Here is a 24,850-nt window from a genome sequence, read left to right as displayed (position 1 = left end):
TTTGTATGATAAGAGATTATTTTATATATATGTTGGTTGTATTTACTGCTAGTTGGATTGTTATTTGGCTCTCTTATCTTGAGCTTTTGGTATGTAATTGTATTTAATGTGTATAGTTAGTGCAGTTGCTTTGCTTGTTAAAAGGCAGGGAGTTGGGTGTCATGGCAAACTAAAGGTGACGGACGTCGGTTGTTAGTTTTAATGATTATTCAATAAGTCCTATAATTATTAGTAGATTAACAATTTATTTAATGATTATTCCCTAATGTTAGTGGTGGTTGTATATATTATGAAGCCTTGATCAAACTTTTTGACTCACTTTTATAATTTTCGTTTCATTAAGAAGGGAAAGTAGACCATGAATTCCGGATGTGCATGTGGATCATTTCGTGATGTGTGAATTAATTAATTTCATTTATTAAACACTAGATACCAGCAAAAGGACGAGTAGTTTATTAAGCTTGGTTATATGGTTCCTTTTTTTATTCTTTGGGCTTAGATTTTAAGTTTATGCGGATCTTACCGAGTAAGAATTGCTCAAATTTTAGGAAAATCCATGAAAATGATCTGCCATTAGAATTCTGTTCCGGATATTATTATCTTATATAATTACGTAAGATATATAATTTTTTTACGATCGTTTAATAAAAATTTAATAATTATAAAAATATAAAATAATAAAATCATATTATTTGTATAACCGTTAGATGAGCTGTGGAAGAATAATGTATCATCTAAGATAACTAAAGCCTTCTATTCTTTGACTTGCCGAAAAAATATGTTGAGCTGTCCTGTCAACTTAGCACAAGTCTGTAGCCCCAGATGAGTACTTCTCCTAGCACGCAGAAATTAATCGCCTTCAATTTTGTGTGGAGCTGTCTTTTTTAACTTAGCACAAGTCCCATAGCTACGACTCGGGTCAATCCGACCAATCCGATGGGATTGCATTTAAAAAATAATTTAAATATATATAAGTAAAAAAATTAAAAAAGCAAACATAAACTACCAAATTCCCAAATTAGAAACGGATTGAACCTCGGCCACCCACGAAGGCAAAATTCTAGCCAACTGTCTAGGCCGGCCATCGACTTTTGCGCTCGCCGGCAAATTGCACGCCAACGACAGCAACCAATTGAAGATGACAGGAAGTATTGCCTCTTAAGATTAAGAAAATACTATTGTCTTTCATACTTTCTCCGGTCTTCTTTGTTCCTTCACATGTGAGTTAGCTAACTAATTATTTAATCTCATTGCAAAGGTCATAATTGCTTTCGTTTTTGCACATGTCGGACCTCCTTGGCCTTATTCGATATCTATTTTCAATTTTGCATATCAAAATTTGGATTTTGCCTTTTTTTTATTGAGAAAAGTAGTTCGGTGGAATGGATTAATTTGATGCAAACTTTATATTCGATGGGTGTTTTCATTTTTTTTTGTTTAACTGGTTATTTCCTTAACACATTCATCAAAATCCAATTTTAATCCAAAATTATTAATCTATTTCATTCCAAATTAATCTGAATTAATCATATGATCCAAAATTGATTGAAAATTAATGGGATCAGATCGGATATGATAGAATTTAATGTTTAGTTTATATTCAGATAACCTTTTTTTCTTAATCCAAACCGTCCAAAACCGATTGGATTAATCCGGATCCAATGTGAATCCATTTTTCCCACCCCTACCTATAGCCCTACAAAAGTCCTTCTCGTGGCGCGCACAAATTACTCTCCATCTAATAGATTGAAAATGAAGTCGACCTTGATCATTTATGGTACGTTTACTTCTCGAATTAGGGAATCAGAATCCGAAATTGAAATGATTGACGACGTTTTCTTCACAAAAATAGAATAGGAATCAGAATTGTAGGGCCCACCACTATTTAAGAATGAAGAATAGGAGATTGATTCCCATGGAGAAAATGGAAATCAATCTTCCATTCCCTAGAGTTCCCATTTGGTCCCCATTAATATTCAAATTTTCCTAAAATGCCCCTCCTTTAAATTAAAAATATAAATATCAAAAATAAAAAGCTAAATATATAATTAATTAATATATTATTATAATTAATTAATTAGTATATTATAGCTAATTAGATCTAATCTCCTAGCCTCCAGTTGTGGACCCACTACTACAACACAAGTTCCAGTTCCACTACCTGCTGCATTATTTTTATAATGCGTATAAAAATAATGTTGCAGGTAAGCGTACCTCTTTTTTAAAATATAATAAAAATGAATATTCAAGCTAATTAATTAATATTTTTTTAAAAAAAGCTAACTAATAATTACTACTTAGTGTTGAATTGAGCACTTTATTATAGTCAAATAGGCATCAAGTCATATCAAAGGCAAAACAAATCATTATTAGAGAAGCTTACGTACACTACATTTATCTTCATCTGTAAGTGACATGCAATGGATTCCTCCCCTCGTAATAAACCCAAATCTCTCTCAACGAATCTCTTTTTTATCTTCTTCCTCTTGTCAACAAATTTCTTAACATTTTTTCTTTCATCCATCCTTAACTCCTCTTCCTGTTACCTCATCAACCCGCCAGGTATCACCATCCCCACCACCACCACAGCTTCCGTCTCTGTCAGTGAGGGCGACTCAGCCTCCGTCCCATCAGAATTCCTTGCCTTCACTTCCGGCCAAAACCTTCCTTTCGGATTCAACACAAACTTTGATTCGGACACCATCTACCCTCCCGTAGGCCGTGCTTGCACCCTCTTTCCGGATGAACTCCGTCGTTACATGTCCTACAAAGTCAACGCTTCTTGCCCTGACGACGAGCTTCTAGCCCAGAAACTCCTCCTCAAAGGCTGTGAGCCACTCCCACGCCGCCGCTGCCGCGCTGTAGGCCCCTCTCATTACATTGAACCGTACCCTCTGCCCAAAAGCCTTTGGACCACTCCTCCCGATTCATCACTTGTGTGGACAGCATACACATGCAAGAACTACACATGTCTTATCAACCGAAAGCATACACAAAAGGGTTTTGATGACTGTAAAGATTGCTTTGATCTGCAAGGAGTAGAGAAAATTCGTTGGACACAGAAGAAAGGTAATGGTGGTCTTGATTTTTCCATTGACGAAGTGCTTGCAACAAAGAAACCCGGAACCATCAGAATCGGGCTTGACATTGGTGGTGGTGTTGCTACGTTTGCTGTAAGAATGATGGAAAGAAACATTACTATAGTTACAACTTCAATGAATCTGAATGGTCCCTTCAACAACTTTATTGCTTCAAGAGGTGTTGTACCTTTGTATATAAGTATATCTCAGAGGCTTCCGTTTTTTGACAACACATTGGATATTGTTCACTCTATGCATGTGTTGAGCAATTGGATTCCAACAACGCTGCTGCATTTCTTGATGTTTGATATCTATCGGGTGTTGAGGCCAGGTGGGTTGTTCTGGCTTGACCATTTCTTCTGTGTGGGTGCGCAGTTGGAGGATGTTTATGTACCGCTTATCGAGAGCGTTGGATTTAACAAGTTGAAGTGGGTTGTAGGAAGGAAACTTGATCGTGGGCCCGAGCTTCGGGAGATGTATCTTTCAGCTTTGCTGGAGAAGCCATTCCTTGATGCTTAAAAGATTTTCGTTAGTTTTAAGCTTGTATTTGCTTCTTATCCAATAGATTAATTTATTATAAATTAACTTACGCTTTTTTTTAATACTGAAATAGAGGATTACTACTAGATCACAACCGTTTTGACCCTCATTAATCGAGAGATGTTCACTTTACTCACATTTAATGAGAGAGAAGACCTTATTAATTAAGGAGTGTCTACTCTATTCACATTTCGTGAGAAAGAAGGTTGTCTCCACTGAGGGGCAACCACTCTACTCATATTTAGTAAGAGAGAAGATTGCATCTACTCATTAATCAAGAGGTGTCTACTCCAGTCACATTTCGTGAGCAAAAAAAAATATCTCTACTCAATTATGAAATAATTAAGGAAAGACTAATACTAACCCCATAATACTTTTATGGAGGTTCAAACCTTTAATCTCGCACATTGTAAGTACGTAAGACCTCTCCCACTAGACCAAAGCCCCATTAGTATATATTAATGTACAATTGATTCTCTGCTTAATGATATGTTTTTATAGACTCTGATAATAATTAATTTGTTTTCTATAATTTTGATAATAATATAAGCAAAATTACCAATTTTCAATTGAAAATCAATATATACCATTTATTTTCATACTATTTTTAAATACACAGTAACCCCTTAGCACTACAATTTTACAATATTATCTTGATTTTTAAACACATTTTATTTATACTGGTTATAAATTAAATAAATCATATAAATAAATAAAAAGATTTAAATAATAAGAATAAGAAATATAGGTTTCGATGTAAATAAACAATTAATAACAAGACATTTTTCTTGTACCTTTTTTTATTATTTTTTAAATATTTTTATTATAATAACTATTATTTTATTTTCTCAAAATAGTTATCAAGCAAATGACCATTTACGCTCTCTTTTTTTTTTAATTTTTTGTGTTAATGGGATTTTAGATATTATGAAAACAAGAGACAGTAAATAGTATATATTAATTTTAGTATGTGGGAAACTGACAATCTCCTTTTTTATATACTAAATCAAGATTATTCTCTTATATTTTCTTTCAAACTCATTTTATTGACCATCATATTGGCATGGCAAACCCAATAAAGAAGCAACAAACCAACTATGTAGTCTAAAATATTGTTGGTAAAATAACATAATGAGTTGCTTAATTAGGGATGGTAATTGTATTCGTTCATATTCAATATCCAGAACATTCATCCTTATTGAAACAAATAATATCCATTCAAAATTATATTGATGTGAATATGAATATTTTAAGATAATATTATTGTTTTAGGGAGGGGAGAATTATGGGTGCAAATGTGTGCCAATGGCATGATAACAGGTGGCAGAAAGAGTCAAAAAAGTTAAGGTAAATCATTTGACCAAGACACCAGGATAACATAAAGTAAGCAAGGAGGTAAGCTATCCGAAAGAAGGGTAGTACCAATAAAACAAGTGATATATATATATATAATATAAAGGGCATAATCGAAATTTAGATTTTTGGTGGTTAGGGGCACACATGAACAATACATGCCATCATTCGTGAAATAAAAAATATCTCACTTTTGGCTAAATAAATGGACTTAATGGAAGAAGAGATTCTTAAGATGAGGAATGAAGGACTACCACATCAATTACCTTCTGCAGTGGTCTAAAAGGGAGATTGGCTATAGGCAGAAGAGGTTGCCACATGTATAAAGCAAGAGACAAAAGGGCGGTTGTTGTTTCCTTTGCCTACTATACCCAAGTGTGTCACCAGCATGGGATCACAAGCCTAATTACCAAAATGTCCTCACTTGAAGGAGGACCGCCATTTATTAAGCGCCATGTGTACAAAATTATTGAAATGACCCTTAGGCACACTCCACAAAAGCTTTTCACTCCCAAACGGTAACAAACTTTTATAACAAAAAAATGGTGCTCTTATCTTCTTCCACAGGGGATATTAACCATTTTTTATAGCCACTCTTCACTTAAAGCCTAACTTGAGTGTCATAGTATGGTTGCCTGCCATCGGCGGTTCCACCTCTAGTGTTAGTTGTTGCTCTATTTTGCAAGACTCTTTCAGCTCAAGCTTGCTGGCCTTCATCTCCAATTTCGTCCTCTCTTTCTCCTTTTATCACCAAACACTCAACCTACTAGCTAACCTCCCCTATCTTGTGATAGAACACCTCTAAAATGAGGTAGCATCCAACATCCATTCTCTTTTACTATTTTATTGCTTTATTTGGATCATCCTAAGTCTAGCTAAAAAAATTATATTTACCCGATGGATATCCATCTACCCATATTCAATTTAAAAATTTAATTTTATAAAATTAAAATTGAAAATTATAAATAATTAAATATTTTAAAATATTTAAAAGAGTTAAGAATATAAGAATATCTTTAACTAATATTTATGGTACAAGATCCTTAATTTTGAAACATAGAAAATAAATATATTTCAATTTCAGAAATAGAGAAAAAGTTACTGCCGAAATAGCTTCAACATTGTTGCTGTCGTTGGTGACATAATGTGATGCAAATTCCACAATGAAACTTTGAAATCCACACTTAATTTGTAGTTTCAACTTCCCAAGAAAGCTCTAAACATATTTATGACAAACAAAACCTTGACCCAACGCTTAAGAAAACATGAACCAAAGGTATAGAGAATGATATTGACGCCACACTCAAGAAATAGATGAGAAGGTGAGTGATAAGTCTAAATTTGGAACGTCACAAGAATGCAATTTCTTGATAAGTTCACTAGTTCTCAAAAGAACCAAAAAAAGAATAATCTCTCAAATTCAAATAACATTAATCTCCAATTTCAAAACATAGTAAGGTTGTTGAGTTTAAATAGGCTAAAAGAAACCCAAGATCCTAAAAATACAAATGGAAACATTGGAACAACCCTCCAAGTAGGTTTGTCAAAGGATGCTTCAAAAGTCTTCACCAACCCACCATAATTAATGATATCTTTGACAAACTTAATGCTAGCTTACTATAATTAATGCTATCATTGACAAACTTAATGTTAGCCCACTATCATTGATGGTAGACTTACCTTACACATTGACAAACTTGAAACAAAACAAACAAATGAAGTTGAAAAACAAAGGAGTCGTTGAAAATCCCAAGTCTGAACAAGATGTAATGAATTGGTCATAACTCCTTGTAGAGAACTCCAAATCTAGCTCTATAAAATTCATTGGAAAGCTAACTTAATTATCTTTCCAACGGTATATAGCTTTCACATTAACTCTGACTCAATAAATACCAGTTTTATTCTGAATTTGACCTTTCTGCATTTGATACAAATTGTGTATTTGGCTGCCCAATAACTTGAATAATGCCCATAATTCCTTGTCTTCTCTTCAAGCCCAATTCATGATGTCTTGCATCTTGAATTGTATTTTCAATCCATATTTTCTCAATTAATCCATTTAAAGCAGCTTGCATCTTTTTGGCTCTAGCTCTTGTAGTTGGGCCTCCATGAATGTGCAAAGGATCCCTTGAAGCTTTAATGGCATTCCCTTGATGGTTCTCATCATAATGTTGTCAAATGGCAACATCCATACAACATTAGATCAGAAATTTTTAGAACTATGCAAGGCTGGTACTTTCAATGAACACCAAGGAGCGTGTGCCTCATTTCTTCCCTTTTTTTGATGAAAAAATTTTATTAGATAGACCACACAATTTTCAATCTATTGCTGTTGATGCTATCATATTTGGACTAATTTATGTCACCAGCAACGGTGAAGGTGACAATGTTAACAATGGCAGAGCTATCACTATTGAGAACATTTTTTTTTAATTTATGTTGAATGTATTGTTCTCATTTCCAAATAGAAATCAAAATTATTTTTATAATAAAAATAAAATTTCGAAATTCATGGGTATTCATGATAGTAATCAATGTAAGGAGAGTGGTGAATGTTGAGTTGTTGTTTGGGCATGCTAAGAGAGTGAGTGGCATCTTGAGTTCCCCAATTGGCTCAAGGGTGGTGGAAACACCTTGGATTTTCTTCTAAAATCATTAAACTTGCTATAAGACAAAGGATTGGTGAAGATGTCTTATAATTGATCCTTACAGCGAATCAACTGGACAACAACCTTATTGTTCATCACATTATTTCGGACAAAATAAAAACGTATCTCTATATGTTTTGTTCTTGAGTGGTAAATAGGATTTGTAAATATACCTGCTGCACTTTCCCTGTCACTCTATAAGATTGGCACTCTTAAAGGAACAAAATTTATCTTATTTAGTGATGACATGATCTATGTTATCTCTATACTTGCATGTGCCATTGCTTTATACTTACATTCGTTGCTGGATCTCGCAACAAGCTACTACTTTTTTGAGCTTCAAGAGATCAAATTTCCTAAAAAATATATGCAATACCCTAAATTTGATCTACAATCATCAGGACTTGTTCCCCAATAGCATCTGTATAAGTTAGTAGTCTATATTACTTGTTTTATTGAATTCAAGCTTAAAGTTTATTGTTTCCTAGGTGTACTTAGAATTCTCTTGCATGTAGTCCATTGAGGCTCTAGAGCACATTGCATAAACAAACTTAATTTGTTAGTTCTGAATGAGATCTCAAGTCTAGTTAAAGTAGCATATTGCAAAGCTCCTATTACACTTCTATATAGAGTAGGATAAAAAATGCCTTGCCTTTCTATCTTGACAGTTTGACGGTGCTTAATGGTGTTGAGATTCCCTTGCAACTTGCCATTTCAAGTCTTTCAAGTAGATTAGTCAAGTATTTTCCTTATGATAAGGTAAAAAGATCATTATTTCTTGTAACCTATATCCCAAGAAAATAATGTACATTTCCCATATTTTTAAATGTAAAGGTATTCTTTAGTTTCTGAAACAATTTGCTAAGTGTTGTTTCATGTCATTTCCATATACATTGAGACCAGCAATAATTTTGATTCATTCCTTTCCTTGAGTAATAAAACCCCAAGAAACTAGAATTGTTTTAAGTTTTTGAAACTAGGCTCTAGGTGCTTTGCTTTATGCTTATGGAGTCTTTTTGAGTTTGTAGACATGCCTTGGTTCCTCAGAAAGTTCAAATCCTTCTAGTTTTACCATGTAAAAAATTTCGGTCAACTCACCATTAAAAAAAGCACATTTGAGATCAACTTGTCCTAATGGCCAATTATAAATAGTCGTAAGGCTTAAAACAACTCTAATGGTACAATGCTTCACCACTAGGCTATAGGTTTATGTGAAATCTATCTCTAGAATTTGAAGAAATCCTTTTGTTACCAATCTAGATTTGTACTAATCAATGGTTCCATCAGGGTTTCTTTTCACCTTATACACCCATTTGCTTCTTGTTAACTTCATCTCTGGTGAATAAAGGACCAGTGACGAAGTCTAGTTTTTCATTAATGTGTCATGCTCTTATGATTTTTCATTTTTCTACAATCGATTTCTGGGATGTTTTAGGTGTAGAATTTAGGTTTGAATGTTCCAATTTTAGATCCAGTTATCATATTATGAGTTCATTGTGTAGGTTATAGTTGAGAGATTTATGGTTTTTGAGTAGGTTTTGGCTAAGTCTATAATAACATACTTTGTGGTGATGAAATCTCAGTAACATACTTTCTTCTACAAGTGGTTGTTTTTCTATGTAATGATGTGTGTCATTGATATGAGTAGTAGAGATGTTACCTAAATCTACAGTTGTAGGAAGAGCTTTATCTATTGCTGGGAAGTCATCAACTTGACATGTTATTGTATAAAACTAACTCATAAGGTTTGAGATTTCTATGTGCCTTGTTTAACTTAGGATCATCAGTAAAAGGATAACATTCTTTGTAAAGTTAACATGTCTTACTATATATATTCTTCCATTGTGTTGTAGACGTAGGTGGATTTTGATTGAAGGAATTGGTATGGCTGGTTGGGTTGTGTGCATTTGTTGTATTGCTTGGATTACTGAGACACTCTCTGGGTCAGAGTGATCTTCTGTAAGAACAAAAGCAGTTACATACTTTAATTTATGAAAATCAAACTTTTGTGTGCAGTAAGGTCTTAATATGGGTAACACTTACGTCCAAATGTTTTAATTAAAGAACATTGAGATTTGTTCTCATATAACTCATTTGTTTCCACCAGATGCCTATGTTCTCTCTCAATTGTACAATTCTGGCTGTGAGTGCATGGACAGGAGTATTTGAGCTTAATTCATTTTATACAAGATATTGATTTCTTAATCAACTTTAGAAACACTATTTATTGACTCTTCAACTTGAAAAAAGAGACACCTTAGACATAGGATTAGACAAAAGATTATTTCTTAAACACAATACCAATGCAAACATGGTATTCTTACTCCACTTTATTAGATGACTTTGCAACTAATATAGGTCCTCTCTAGACAACCTTAAAGAATGAATCAATTGAAAAAATGGTAGCTTGGTACAAAGGCGAGTGTCAAAGAGCACCCCAACTTAGCAGAAGATCTATGCAAGGCATTCCAAGAGTTCCTTAATGTGGGGTTCATATTTATGGATAGATGGTACTTCAGAAACCAACTTCCCTTCTATACCAATCCATCCAATGGCCCAAGGGTGTATGGAGCGTAAGTGCACAAATGGTGCCAATCCCACATCGCCTGCAAGCGAGGTCCTGGCATTGCTTATAAGCTCTGGGCAGCCCTCACCCTTTGAGAGCTCTTTTGGGGCTGAGTTAGGCCCAGGCCCAACGTGGTATCAGAGCCTTTGCCCGAGAGGGGGCAACAATGGCCCAAGGGTGTGTGGAGCGTAAGTGAACAAATAGTGCCAATCCTACATCGCCTGCAAGCGCGGTCCTGGCATTGCTTATAAGCTTTAGGCAGCCCTCACCCTTTGAGAGCTCTTTTGGGGCTGAGTTAGGCCCAGGCCCAAGGGTAGTTGTACGTGGCGTTGTTACACCAGATCTATAACAGAACAAAGTCTGTCTTTAGGGCTAGTAGCCCGCAAGTTCTGGTTTCCAGCCGATATACACTTATCTGTCAAATACCAAATCTGAAAATCTCATTTGAAAACATTTTTTCACGATACCACCCGAAAACACGGCACTCATAGCCTTCAAAGAGGGTGAACATTGTGAGAAAACAATTTCATTTTACAAAAATCAGTTTTGGAGGATAAACAGGACCTTTCTGATGCACAAGATCCTTAGGCTTAAGGCAAGTGCAGAGCATACCCAGTATTGAAATTAGAGATGAACGTATCCTTATTATTCCAAATAGGTTTCTTGACTCCTAGAAGAGAGAAGAGTGTTTAGAAAAACATGATGTAAGAAAACTTATATGTTTGATTGATTTTTCTCCCATCCTTGAAACTTTCATGTTTTCTAAATCCCTGTTTTCTTGCTTAAAATGGTATAATTTAAGTCTTTATCCCTGATTTGCTCTTTAGACTTCAGGCGCAAAGAGAACTTCTCATTCATGGCTTCCACTTCATCTTCCCCTCTTGTTACTCTCTTCTACTCTTTCTTTGCCCCGCTCTTGCACTTCTCATACCACCAATAAGATTGAAAACCTTGTAGAATACTCCTATATCCCTGAATTAGCCCAAATCAGTGAGTCCTCCTACCCTCTTATTAGCCCTTATCAGTTGTACAAACGACCTAGCTCCTTTACCCGCAGTATCCGCATCCTCATCTCTACCAGACGCCCTCAACCTAAAGAATATATCCAGTCTTCCCGCCTGGATCAGTGTGCTCTTCAAGCCACCTCTGCTGAGCAATATGTCACTCTGGAGATTCCCTCCGAGTTGCTTTCTAACTGGAAAAGAGAAGGCTACACTCACCTCCATCTTGGAGGCATCAGATTAATCCTTACCCTTCACGGGAGAAAAGGATTACCGGTTACAGCTCGCCTTGCTATGCTTGATACCCGGTTTAAACAGTACCAAGATGCTGTTATTGGCACTGTCCTCACAACTCTCCATGCCGGCAGTATTTTACTCACCTTCTATCCCAACTTTAATCTTTCCCTTCAAGACCCCAATTTGCCCACAACCTTGAAAGTCCAAATTCAGATCCAAGGTGCTGAACAAATTTCTTCTGCCAAAATTGCCACCTTACACCACCAATTGGTCTATAGGCTTCAAAATCATGCCTTAGATCTACCCACTCCTGAACATCACTCTGATACCCTCATGGTCTTAGCTGAATCTGACCAGATCCCAACCATAATCCAGATCCCACGACAAATTCCCCGTCATGAGCTCATCAAGCTTATGCCTCTTGAATGGATCTCCAACTATGAACAATTCCATAACAATACAGCTCCAATTCAGACCTCTGAAAGCATGTTCAAAAGACGCCAAGATGGAACAGTCCGAATGACTTTTAAACCACCTCCAAGTGCTCCACAAGAGCCTCCTCGGCTCTCCTTTACCTATTCTTCAATAATCACAGCTGTTTAGACAGCCCAAGAAGATCTGCCCATCTCAGGGTTCAATTCTGAAGGCTACCCTGTTTATCCAGCCAAGCACAATGGCCATTTCCTATGGGATGCCCCTGGCTCAGGCATGTGTGACCCAAATTGTCCCTGCTGGGATGATTGGGAAGAAGATGACGATTATGCCACCACAAGGAAAAAGAAACCCAAAAAGAAAAAACTTCCAGTTTCCTGCCACCACTATGATCCCAAACCACCACAAGATCCTCCACCTCCATTAGCTCCATTACCCTTTTACAAAAAGGAACTCAAATGGATTGCAAAGCATTGCAAATATGAGATTCCATCACCAATCTCAAATCCCACACCACCACTGGCTTGTATGATGTTCTCATCTACTTCATCCGCCTATTCTTCCTCTTTTCCTCCTTTAGACACTCACACAGATTCCCAACAAAATGTCGTGTCCAAACCCTTTGTCCCTTCACCAATTACCTCATCTGGCCACCCAGAACCTCCCAAACCTTTTGAATCAATCCTCAACTGGCAAACCCAAAATGCCAGAGCACAGAATGATACTTTGGTAAATATCAATTCCAAAGTTGAGAAAATCAGTTTACGAACTGAACAACTTGAGACAAAAGTTGACTCCATCTCTGCACAGATGCAGCAGATCCACCAAAATCTCCAGTCCATAATTGCTCAACTCGATTATGAGTTACGAGCTATGCTTGCCCAACGCTATTATGGCCCAGAATTTGACCAAAAGGAATGAGAAATCAGACGTTTAAAAGCTGAGCTTGACCAGATTGAATTTGAAAAACAGCGACCTACCCTTTTCACCACATCACCTCCTATTCCTTCCATTGGCCCAACTTACCACCCTTTTGCCTCTATGCTTTCCCCCATCAGACAATATGAACCTTCCAAGTTATTTGGCATGACTCATACTCTCTTTCAGGATAATCCCTTACCACCATCACCTAAACCTAAACCAAAGCCTAAACCTCAATCGCGACCCGTCACATTCCATCCCTCATCCATTACCATCCCTGACCAACATTCTCCTGGTCCTACTCCAGCATCGTCACCAGTACCTCCACCAACAACTGAATCCCAACCACCTTCTCAATCCAAGGATAAATAACCCATGCACCAGTTTAGTGCCCATACAGTCGCCCATTCTTCTACCATAGATGACCAAACTTCTGATTCCAATCTAACTGTTTCTGATAGCCATACTGAGATGGACACAGAATCTTCAGTATCCACTAGTGATTCTGAAAAGTCCTACGCTGATATTACCAGAATCTTGATGGCCCAACCTGATCAACCTCCTCAAGGCCAAACCTCCCATACAAAACCATATGTTGATATTCCCTCAGAAGTTGAAGAAGAAATGCCTGAATCTTTAGCCACAAATCAACCTCCTCCCGCCCAAACCCAGACCGGTTCCACCAGTCAAAAATCATCGAATGGTCCCTGGTTCACATTTGATGATCTTCCATCTCATAAATGGCGTGATCGCCTTAATGAAATGTCTGCCTGGATTGACCTCCAAATGCTACGTCCAGGAGCCATAACCCAATTAGTCCTTAGAGAATTTGCTACTCGTTTTATGGGTGCTCTAAGAGATTGGTTTGATTCTTTAGGCCGATATCGCCAATTACAGTTTATTGATCTACCAGAAGTCTCAAGTGCCCTTGCGGTTCTCCATGATCAATTCCTTGGAGACCCCTCTGCAGTCTTTGAAGCTGCACGACGAGACTATCTCAACATGAAATGTTGTTCCCTTAATGTTAAGGATCTTGATTTCCATTACAAACGCATGTCCCTGCTGTTCTATAAGCTTAATGGATTTAATGAGCCGACATTAAAGCATGTATTTCTGGCTTCCCTTCCAGATGAACTCCAACCAGATATACAATGACAACTCACAGCATCCAATCTTTCCCTTGACAACATCTCTCTTGGCAAAATCTTCCAGCTTGCCAAAACTTGTCTTGATAAACTTTGTGAGCAGAAGCAGTTTTTTAAAGAACTGTTGAAAGACAAAGAGCCATTTCGGAGTGCTTGCAAAAAGCCTTATTTGCAGATCAAATGCAAAAAGAAAAAGGATTGTGATTGCAGTCCTAAAAAGAAAAGGCATTTTAAGAAATTCAGAAATCCAGAATTTTCATCCAGACATCGTCGATCCAGAATCCCTTACAGATTCTTCAGAAAGAAGTCATCCTCTTCCAGAGATTTCCAAAGGCAAAAATCATGCAGATGTTTTATCTGCAAAAGAAAAGGTCATTATGCCAAAGATTGTCCCAACAAGCGAGAAAAATCTATTCGGTTAGTTGAGCATCTCCAAGCCACTACAGATTATTCTCCAGAAAAGGATGAACTGGAATTCTATTTCTCTGAGTAAGATGAACCCAATGATGAAACTGTGTTCGCCCTACAAAATTCCTCTGATGACTCAGACAGTGATCAGTCCCAAGTCATTTTCCATCAACAGTTACTGTCCCTTGACACTACTATCCCTATACCTTCCATCAAACTCCAGATTTTACCCTCAAAATTCCAAAGGCCCATTCCAGTAATTGGTCTCATCGACACTGGTGCCCAGCGCAGTACGTTAAACCCCCATATTCTCCCACCAGACCACTGGATAGAATCTGAAGAATATTTCAAAGCTGTCAATGGCAAACTCTTTACCACTTCTTTGATTACCAAAAGGCCCATTGATATTCAAATTTTCCCCAATTGTGTCATTTGGACCAAAGTTATTGGTTCAACTCTTCCTAATAAGGACATCTTGTTAGGTTTTGACATCCTTCACCAGATCAAACACCTCCAGATCATTCCCACTGGAATCCGAGTCAAGTCCATGTTCAAACCATTTCCAAACATTCTGAAGCTCTACAATCTGTCTGAAACTCCTTCGTCCTACCAGGATATTTCAACCAAACTTTTGAGTTTCTGTCCAGAGTCCCATATTGAGTTCACCCATCCAACTCCATTGTGGAAAAACAAGTCTTTCTTCATTAAGTTACCGTTCAAACTAAATGAAGATATTAACCCAACCAAAGCTACCCATCCAGGAATGAGTCCTTCTGACTTACTCCTAGCCCAACAGGAATGTTCCCAATTGTTAGCCCAAGGCCTTATCGAACCCACAAATTCTCAATGGGCTTGCCAAGCCTTTTATATTGAAAAACATTCTGAGATTGTTCGAGGAAAGAAACGCCTCGTCATTGACTACCAGCCATTAAACACGTTTTTGCAAGATGACAAGTTTCCTTTACCCCGTTGACAAAGCATGTTTACTTTTCTCAAAAATGCCCAGATCTTTTCAAAATTCGATTTAAAATCAGGTTTCTGGCAATTAGGCATTGAACCCTCTGAACGGTACAAAACTGCTTTTTGTATCCCAAATGCCCATTTTCAGTGGACAGTCCTTCCTTTCGGCCTCAAAACAGCCCCATCCATTTTTCAAAAATCCATGGTCAAAATCTTTCAGCCAATTCTGCATCATGCATTGATTTACATTGATGATATCTTACTTTTTTCAGGATCACATGATGAACATCGCCAGCTGTTAACTCAGTTCTATGATATTGTCCAAAGTCATGGAATAATGTTATCGGCAAAAAAAAGCACCATTGCTACAGACAATATTGAATTTCTTGGTATGGTCATAAAAGATGGCCATTATCAGCCAGGAAAACATATTGCCCAAGAGTTGCTCCACTTTCTAGATCAGTAACTTTCCAAAAGGCAAGTCCAACAGTTTCTCGACATCATCAATTACATCAGAGACTTCATCCCACATGTGGATCACTACACTCATCACCTCTCGGCTTTATTGAAAAAGAAGCCCCCAGAGTGGAATGCTGACCACACAACTGCTGTCACTACTCTCAAGCAAATTGTGCAAAATTCGCCTCCATTAAAGTTGATTACTGATGGAAAGCGCATATTGCAGACAGATGCAAGTGATGACTCATGGGGTGCCATCCTCCTTGAAGACATCAATGGAAAAGAACACTTTATCGCTTACGCTAGTGGACAATTTTCTGACACACAGAAGCATTACCATAGCGTGTTCAAAGAAATCTTAGCGGTAAAGAATGGCATCAAAAAGTTTGAGTATCATTTGATTGGACACCACTTTCTCATCCGAATGGACAGTTCAGCCTTCCCCAATATTCTCAATTTCAAAGGTAAAACTGTTCCCGAAAAAATGTTACTCAGATTAAAAGATTGGTTTGCCAAATATGACTTTTTGGTCAAGCATATAAAGGGATCCCAGAACCTCATTCCTGATATGCTCCCCAGACTCTCAAAACCAGAGAAACCTCTAACCCTATTTTCCACTACATATCACTTTCCGATCATCTTCATGGCTACATCTCTACCCCCAGAAGCTCTCACCAAGAAAACTTTTCCCTTTAACAAAAACTTCTCCTCTGTCTTTGCCATCCAAGAATTTGCATAGAAAGCTCTTTTTCGTTTCTTCATGAAAGCCTACCTTGTCACCGAACTCTTTCCCTTTTCCACCTTCCACCCAAAAAATCTGTTCCTTACAGGTCTAACCCTTGATCCATCCAGAGAAACCACTGAAGATGTGTTATGGTACATCTGGTGCCTAACAGTCCTTTATGCAACCAAGTTAGTCCTACTAATTACTCCCACTTTGGAACACCTCCTTGACCCAGACAAAGCCACCTCTCTTACCTGGACATTACTTGAATGGTTCTCCCCAATACCATGGTGGAGAAAGAAGCTCCAGCAACTGTCAGAGATTTACAATCTTGAACGAATGCCTGCCTCAGAAGCACAAATGTTCACATCAGTCTTTATCATTCACAGGTCATACTTCCAACATCCAGATACAAAACTCTTTTGGACTCAAGACCAGGTATATGAATGGTTTACTGCACCACATCTCGCTGTCATTGAAAATGAAATCCAATCCACCTTGCACAACTACCTTTGTCAGTTAAACCACCAAACTCTGCCACACAAAGACATCTTCCACACCTCCTTAGGACCTCAACATGACCTCATCATGATTCCTACTCCATCCGCCATATCCAAACCAAAGTCCACAGGTATCATTATCAAGGAAGAAAAACCAGACTACACTGACTTCCTGTTCCAGGATTCCCAAGACCCATGGGATGCATTTCTCCCTCTAAGTCAACACCTCCACCACTTTCCCCAACCAACAATGGATGAACCCGGACCCTCTCAACTAGGACCCTCCTTCCAACCAGCACCACCAACTTAACCTACCAAAGTTGACAAAACCACCCAAACTTCCCCTCAGTATACTCCAAAGTATACTCCCAGAGACTATAATTGCCCTCGTCCACCATGCCGTGGTCCCTCCTGTAAGCATCCAAAGCTCTCCAAAACCTTTTTCCCAAAGCATACAGACCCAGATGCAACGGACAGCTCATCCGACGATGACTACCTGAATCTCTCCTCTCCATAAAGTAGTTTGTCTTGTTGTAATAATTATGTTTTACTTTATGGTTTTGTCTTGTATAATTATTGCACTTTGCTTTTGTCAATGTCATGCTTTAATTATTAAAGCACTTTGTCTCTTTGTAATAATTAAAGGTGTGTCATGATGTAACTTTTACTTTTACTTTTGTAAAAGATAGGGATCCTGTCCTATCTTCCCTGAGATTTCTCCTATATATAGGAATCTCCCCTTTGCTTGTAACATATAGAAGCTTGTAAGAAGTTTGAAGCAATAAACTCGTGTTTTTCCTCAAACCATGAATTTCTAAACTCTCCTCTCTCTCTGCAAATGAAATTCTAAAGAAAGAAAAAGAATAAAGAATTAAATTTGTTCATTTTGAAACCTAAGGAAGTATGCTATGCACTTGCCTTATTGCAAGGATCCTGTGCATCAGAAAACTTTTGATCGTTTTCTTATCTGGTTTGGTACCCTGTTTTAGACAAAAGGAAAGTCTGTTTTGGGTTATATAACCCGAGATGAAAAATATTTTAGAGGTTTTTCTGATTCCCCATTTGAGTATATCGACGGGAAACCGACGACGTAAATTCCAGAGGTGATCCTGAATAGGCACTAGTCTGGTCTGCACTGTCGGATAACAAGTCACATACCTAAATGGTGTTATCCGTCAGTGCAGACCAGACTAGTGCCTATTCAGGATCACCTCTGGAATTTACGTCGTCGGTTTCCCGTCAATATACTCAAATGGGGAATCAGAAAAACCTCTAAAACATTTTTCATCTTGGGTTATATAACCCAAAACAGACTTTCCTTTTGTCTAAAACAGGGTACCAAACCAGATAAGAAAACGATCAAAAGTTTTCTGATGCACAGGATCCTTGCAATAAGGCAAGTGCAGAGCATACTTCCTTAGGTTTCAAAATGAACAAATTTAATTCTTTATTCTTTTTCTTTCTTTAGAATTTCATTTGTAGAGAGAGAGGAGAGTTTAGAAATTCATGGTTTGAAAAACACGAGTTTATTGCTTCAAACTTCTTACAAGCTTCTATATCTTACAAGCAAAGAGGAGATTCCTATATATAGGAGAAATCTCAGGGAAGATAGGACAGGATCCCTATCTTTTACAAAAGTAAAAGTAAAAGTTACATCATGACACACCTTTAATTATTACAAAGAGACAAAGTACTTTAATAATTAAAGCATGACTTTGACAAAAGCAAAAGCAAAAGCAAAATGCAATAATTATACAAGACAAAACCATAAAGTAAAACACAATTATTACAACAAGACAAACTACTTTATGGAGAGGAGAGATTCAGGTTGTCATCGTCGGATGAGCTGTCCGTTGCATCTGGGTCTGTATGCTTTGGGAAAAAGGTTTTGGAGAGCTTTGGATGCTTACAGGAGGGACCATGGCATGGTGGATGAGGGCAATTATAGTCTCCGGGAGTACACTTTGGAGTATACTGATGGGAAGTTTGGGTGGCTTTGTCAACTTTGGTAGGTTGAGTTGGTGGTGCTGGTTGGATGGAGGGTCCTGGTTGAGAGGGTCCGAGTTCATCCATTGTTGGTTGGGGAAACTGGTGGAGGTGTTGACTTAGAGGGAGAAATGCATCCCATGGGTCTTGGGAATCCTGGAACAGGAAGTCAGTGTAGTCTGGTTTTTCTTCCTTAATAATGATACCTGTGGACTTTGGTTTGGATATGGCGGATGGAATAGGAATCATGATGAGGTCATGGTGGGGTCCTAAGGAGGTGTGGAAGATGTCTTTGTGTGGCGGAGTTTGGTTGTTTAACTGACAAAGGTAGTTGTGCAAGGTGTATTGAATTTCATTTTCAATGACAGCGAGATGTGGTGCAGTAAACCATTCATATACCTGGTCTTGAGTCCAAAAGAGTTTTGGATCTAGATGTTGGAAGTTTGGCCTGTGAATGATAAAGACTGATGTGAACATTTGTGCTTCTGAGGCAAGCATTCGTTCAAGATTGTAAATCTCTGACAGTTGCTGGAGCTTCTTTCTCCACCATGGTATTGGGGAGAACCATTCAAGTAATGTCCAGGTAAGAGAGGTGGCTTTGTCTGGGTCAAGGAGGTGTTCTAAAGTGGGAGTAATTGGTAGGACTAACTTGGTTGCATAAAGGACTGTTAGGCACCAGATGTACCATAACACATCTTCAGTGGTTTCTCTGGATGGATCAAGGGTTAGACCTGTAAGGAACAGATTTTCTGGGTGGAAGGTGGAAAAGGGAAAGGGTTCGGTGACAAGGTAGGCTTTCATGAAGAAACGAAAAAGAGCTTTCTTTGCAAATTCTTGGATGGCAAAGACAGAGGAGAAGTTTTTGTTAAAGGGAAAAGTTTTCTTGGTGAGAGCTTCTGGGGGTAGAGATGTAGCCATGAAGATGATCGGAAAGTGATATGTAGTGGAAAACAGGGTTAGAGGTTTCTCTGGTTTTGAGAGTCTGGAGAGCATATCAGGGATGAGGTTCTGGGATCCCTTTATATGCTTGACCAAAAAGTCATATTTGGCAAACCAATATTTTAATCTGAGTAACATTTTTTCAGGAACAGTTTTACCTTTGAAATTGAGAATATTGGGGAAGGCTGAACTGTCCATTCTGATGAGAAAGTGGGGTCCAATCAAATGATACTCAAACTTTTTGATGCCATTCTTTACCGCTAAGATTTCTTTGAACACGCTATGGTAATGCTTCTGTGTGTCATAAAATTGTCCACTAGCGTAAGCGATAAAGTGTTCTTTTCCATTGATGTCTTCAAGGAGGATGGCACCCCATGAGTCATCACTTGCATCTGTCTGCAATATGCGATTTCCATCAGTAATCAACTTTAATAGAGGCGGATTTTGCGCAATTTGCTTGAGAGTAGTGACAGCAGTTGTGTGGTCAGCATTCCACAATGTGGGCTTCTTTTTCAATAAAGCCGAGAGGTGATGAGTGTAGTGATCTACATGTGGGATGAAGTCTCTGATATAATTAATGATGCCGAGAAACTGTTGAACTTGCTTTTTGGAAAGTTGCTAATCTGGAAAGTGAAACAATTCTTGGGCAATGTATTTTCCTGGCTGATAATGACCATCTTTTATGACCATACCAAGAAATTCAATATTGTCTGTAGCAATGGTGCTTTTTTTTGCCGATAACATTATTCCATGACTTTGGACAATATCATAGAACTGAGTTAACAGCTAGCGATGTTCATCATGTGATCCTGAAAAAAGCAAGATATCATCAATGTAAATCAATGCATGATGCAGAATTGGCTGAAAGATTTTGACCATGGATTTTTGAAAGATGGATGGGGCTATTTTGAGGCCGAAAGGAAGGACTGTCCACTGAAAATGGGCATTTGGGATACAAAAAGCAGTTTTGTACCGTTCAGAGGGTTCAATGCCTAATTGCCAGAAACCTGATTTTAAATCGAATTTTGAAAAGATCTGGGCATTTTTGAGAAAAGTAAACATGCTTTGTCGACGGGGTAAAGGAAACTTGTCATCTTGCAAAAACGTGTTTAATGGCTGGTAGTCAATGACGAGGCGTTTCTTTCCTCGAACAATCTCAGAATGTTTTTCAACATAAAAGGCTTGGCAAGCCCATTGAGAATTTGTGGGTTCGATAAGGCCTTGGGCTAACAATTGGGAACATTCCTGTTGGGCTAGGAGTAAGTCAGAAGGACTCATTCCTGGATGGGTAGCTTTGGTTGGGTTAATATCTTCATTTATTTTGAACGGTAACTTAATGAAGAAAGACTTATTTTTCCATAATGGAGTTGGATGGGTGAACTCAATATGGGACTCTGGACAGAAACTCAAAAGTTTGGTTGAAATATCCTGGTAGGACGGAGGAGTTTCAGACAGATTGTAGAGCTTCAGAATGTTTGCAAATGGTTTGAACATGGACTTGACTCGGATTCCAGTGGGAATGATCTGGAGGTGTTTGATATGGAGAAGGATGTCAAAACCTAACAAGATGTCCTTATTAGGAAGAGTTGAACCGATAACTTTGGTCCAAATGACACAATTGGGAAAAATTTGAATACCAATGGGCCTTTTGGTAATCAAAGAAGTGGTGAAGAGTTTGCCATTGACAGCTTTGAAATGTTCTTCAGATTCTATCCAGTGGTCTGGTGGGAGAATATGGGGGTTTAACATACTGCGCTGGGCACCAGTGTCGATGAGACTAATTTCTGGAATGGGCCTTTGGAATTTTGAGGGTAAAATCTGGAGTTTGATGGAAGGTATAGGGATAATAGTGTCAAGGGACAGTAACTGTTGATGGAAAATGACTTGGGACTATCACTGTCTCAGTCATCAGAGGAATTTTGTAGGGCGAACACAGTTTCATCATTGGGTTCATCTTGCTCAGAAAAATAGAATTCCAGTTCATCCTTTTCTGGAGAATAATCTGTAGTGGCTTGGAGATGCTCAACTAACCGAATGGATTTTTCTCGCTTGTTGGGACAATCTTTGGCATAATGACCTTTTCTTTTGCAGATAAAACATCTGCATGATTTTTGCCTTTGGAAATCTCTGGAAGAGGATGACTTCTTTCTGAAGAATCTATAAGGCTTTCTGGATCGACGAGGTCTGGATGAAAATTCTGAATTTCTGAATTTCTTAAAATGCCTTTTCTTTTTAGGACTGCAATGACAATCCTTTTTCTTTTTGCATTTGATATGCAAATAAGGCTTTTTGCAAGCACTCCGAAATGGCTCTTTGTCTTTCAACAGTTCTTTGAAAAACTGCTTCTGCTCACAAAGTTTATCAAGACAAGTTTTGCCAAGCTGGAAGATTTTGCCAAGAGAGATGTTGTCAAGGGAAAGATTGGATGCTGTGAGTTGTCGTTGTATATCTGGTTGGAGTTCATCTGGAAGGGAAGCCAGAAATATATGCTTTAATGTCGGCTCATTGAATCCATTAAGCTTATAGAACAGCAGGGACATGCGTTTGTAATGGAAATCAAGATCCTTAGCATTAAGGGAACAACATTTCATGTTGAGTTTCGTCGTGCAGCTTCAAAGACTGCAGAGGGGTCTCCAAGGAATTGATCATGGAGAACCACAAGGGCACTTGAGACTTCTGGTAGATCAACAAACTGTAATAGGCGATATCGGGCTAAAGAATCAAACCAATCTCTTAGAGCACCCGTAAAACGAGTAGCAAATTCTCTAAGGACTGATTGGGTTGTGGCTCCTGGACGTAGCATTTGGTGGTCAATCCAGGCAGACATTTCATTAAGGCGATCACGCCATTTATGAGATGGAAGATCATCAAATGTGAACCAGGGACCATTCGATGATTTTTGACTGGTGGAACCGGTCTGGGTTTGGGCGGGAGGAGGTTGATTTGTGGCTGAAGATTCAGGCATTTCTTCTTCAACTTCTGAGGGAATATCAACATATGGTTCTGTATGGGAGGTTTGGCCTTGAGGAGGTTGATCAGGTTGGGCCATCAAGATTCTAGTAATATCAGCGTAGGACTTTTCAGAATCACTAGTGGATACTGAAGATTCTGTGTCAGTCTCAGTATGGCTATCAGAAACAGCTAGATTGGAATCAGAAGTTTGGTCATCTATGGTAGAAGAATGGGCGACTGTATGGGCACTAAACTGGTGCATGGGTTGTTTATCCTTGGATTGAGAAGGTGGTTGGGATTCAGTTGGTGGTGGAGGTACTGGTGACGATGCTGGAGTAGGACCAGGAGAATGTTGGCCAGGGATGGTAATGGATGAGGGATGGAATGTGACGGGTCGCGGTTGAGGTTTAGGCTTTAGTTTAGGTTTAGGTGATGGTGGTAAGGGATTATCCCGAAAGAGAGTATGAGTCATGCCAAATAACTTGGAAGGATCATATTGTCTGATGGGGGAAAGCATAGAGGCAAAAGGGTGGTAAGTTGGGCCAATGGAAGGAATATGAGGTGATGTGGTGAAAAGGGTAGGTCGCTGTTTTTCAGATTCAATCTGGTCAAGCTCAGCTTTTAAACGTCTGATTTCTCGTTCCTTTTGGTCAAATTCTCGGCCATAATAGCGTTGGGCAAGCATAGCTCGTAACTTATAATCGAGTTGAGCAATTCTGGACTGGAGATTTTGGTGGATCTGCTGCATCTGTACAGAGATGGAGTCAACTTTTGTCTCAAGTTGTTCAGTTCGTAAGCTGATTTTCTCAACTTTGGAATTGATATTTATCAAAGTATCATTCTGTGCTCTGGCATTTTGGGTTTGCCAGTTGAGGACTGATTTAAAAGGTTTGGGAGGTTCTAGGTGGCCAGATGAGGTAATTGGTGAAAGGACAAAGGGTTTGGACACGACATTTCGTTGGGAATCTGTGTGAGTGTCTAAAGGAGGAAAAGAGGAAGAATAGTTGGATGAAGTAGATGAGAACATCATACAAGCCAATGGTGGTGTGGGATTTGAGATTGGTGATGGAATCTCATATTTGCAATGCTTTGCAATCCATTTGAGTTCTTTTTTGTAAAAGGGTAATGGAGCTGATGGAGGTGGAGGATCTTGTGGTGGTTTGGGATCATAGTGGTGGCAGAAAACTGGAGGTTTTTTCTTTTTGGGTTTCTTTTTCCTTGTGGTGGCATAATCGTCATCTTCTTCCCAATCATCCCAGCAGGGACAATTTGGGTCACACATGCCTGAGCCAGGGGCATCCCATAGGAAATGGCCATTGTGCTTGGCTGGATAAACAGGGTAGCCTTCAGAATTGAACCCTGAGATGGGCAGATCTTCTTGGGCTGTCTGAACAGCTGTGATCATTGAAGAATAGGTAAATGAGAGCCGAGGAGGCTCTTGTAGAGCACTTGGAGGTGGTTTAAAAGTCATTCAGACTGTTCCATCTTGGCGTCTTTCGAACATGCTTTCAGAGGTCTGAATTGGAGCTGTATTGTTATGGAACTGTTCATAGTTGGAGATCCATTCAAGAGGCATAAGCTTGATGAGCTCATGGCGGGGAATTTGTCGTGGGATCTGGATTATGGTTGGGATCTGGTCAGATTCAGCTAAGACCATGAGGGTATCAGAATGATGTTCAGGAGTGGGTAGATCTAAGGCATGATTTTGAAGCCTATAGACCAATTGTTGGTGTAAGGTGGCAATTTTGGCAGAAGAAATTTGTTCAGCACCTTGGATCTGAACTTGGACTTTCAAGGTTGTGGGCAAATTGGGGTCTTGAAGGGAAAGATTAAAGTTGGGATAGAAGGTGAGTAAAACACTGCCGGCATGGAGAGTTGTGAGGACAGTGCCAATAACAGCATCTTGGTACTGTTTAAACCGGGTATCAAGCATAGTAAGGCGAGCTGTAACCGGTAATCCTTTTCTCCCGTGAAGGGTAAGGATGAATCTGATGCCTCC

At 38.5% G+C, this 24,850-nt stretch overlaps 1 protein-coding gene across 1 annotated transcript; it reads left to right on the top strand.

Annotated features, from left to right (window-relative positions):
- Positions 1–2,336: 2,336 nt before the first annotated feature.
- Positions 2,337–3,631, top strand: LOC102620342 (probable methyltransferase At1g29790). The gene has a single exon (XM_006494603.2). The coding sequence runs from the start codon at positions 2,421–2,423 to the stop codon at positions 3,597–3,599; it is 1,179 nt and encodes a 392-aa protein (XP_006494666.2). The 5' UTR covers positions 2,337–2,420; the 3' UTR covers positions 3,600–3,631.
- The last annotated feature ends 21,219 nt before the right edge of the window (positions 3,632–24,850 follow it).

This window comes from Citrus sinensis, chromosome 9 (assembly GCF_022201045.2).
Source record: "Citrus sinensis cultivar Valencia sweet orange chromosome 9, DVS_A1.0, whole genome shotgun sequence".
Taxonomy (NCBI): domain Eukaryota; kingdom Viridiplantae; phylum Streptophyta; class Magnoliopsida; order Sapindales; family Rutaceae; genus Citrus; species Citrus sinensis.
Note: the sequence above shows the minus strand (reverse complement) of the source record. Positions and strands in the feature narration are given on the sequence as shown.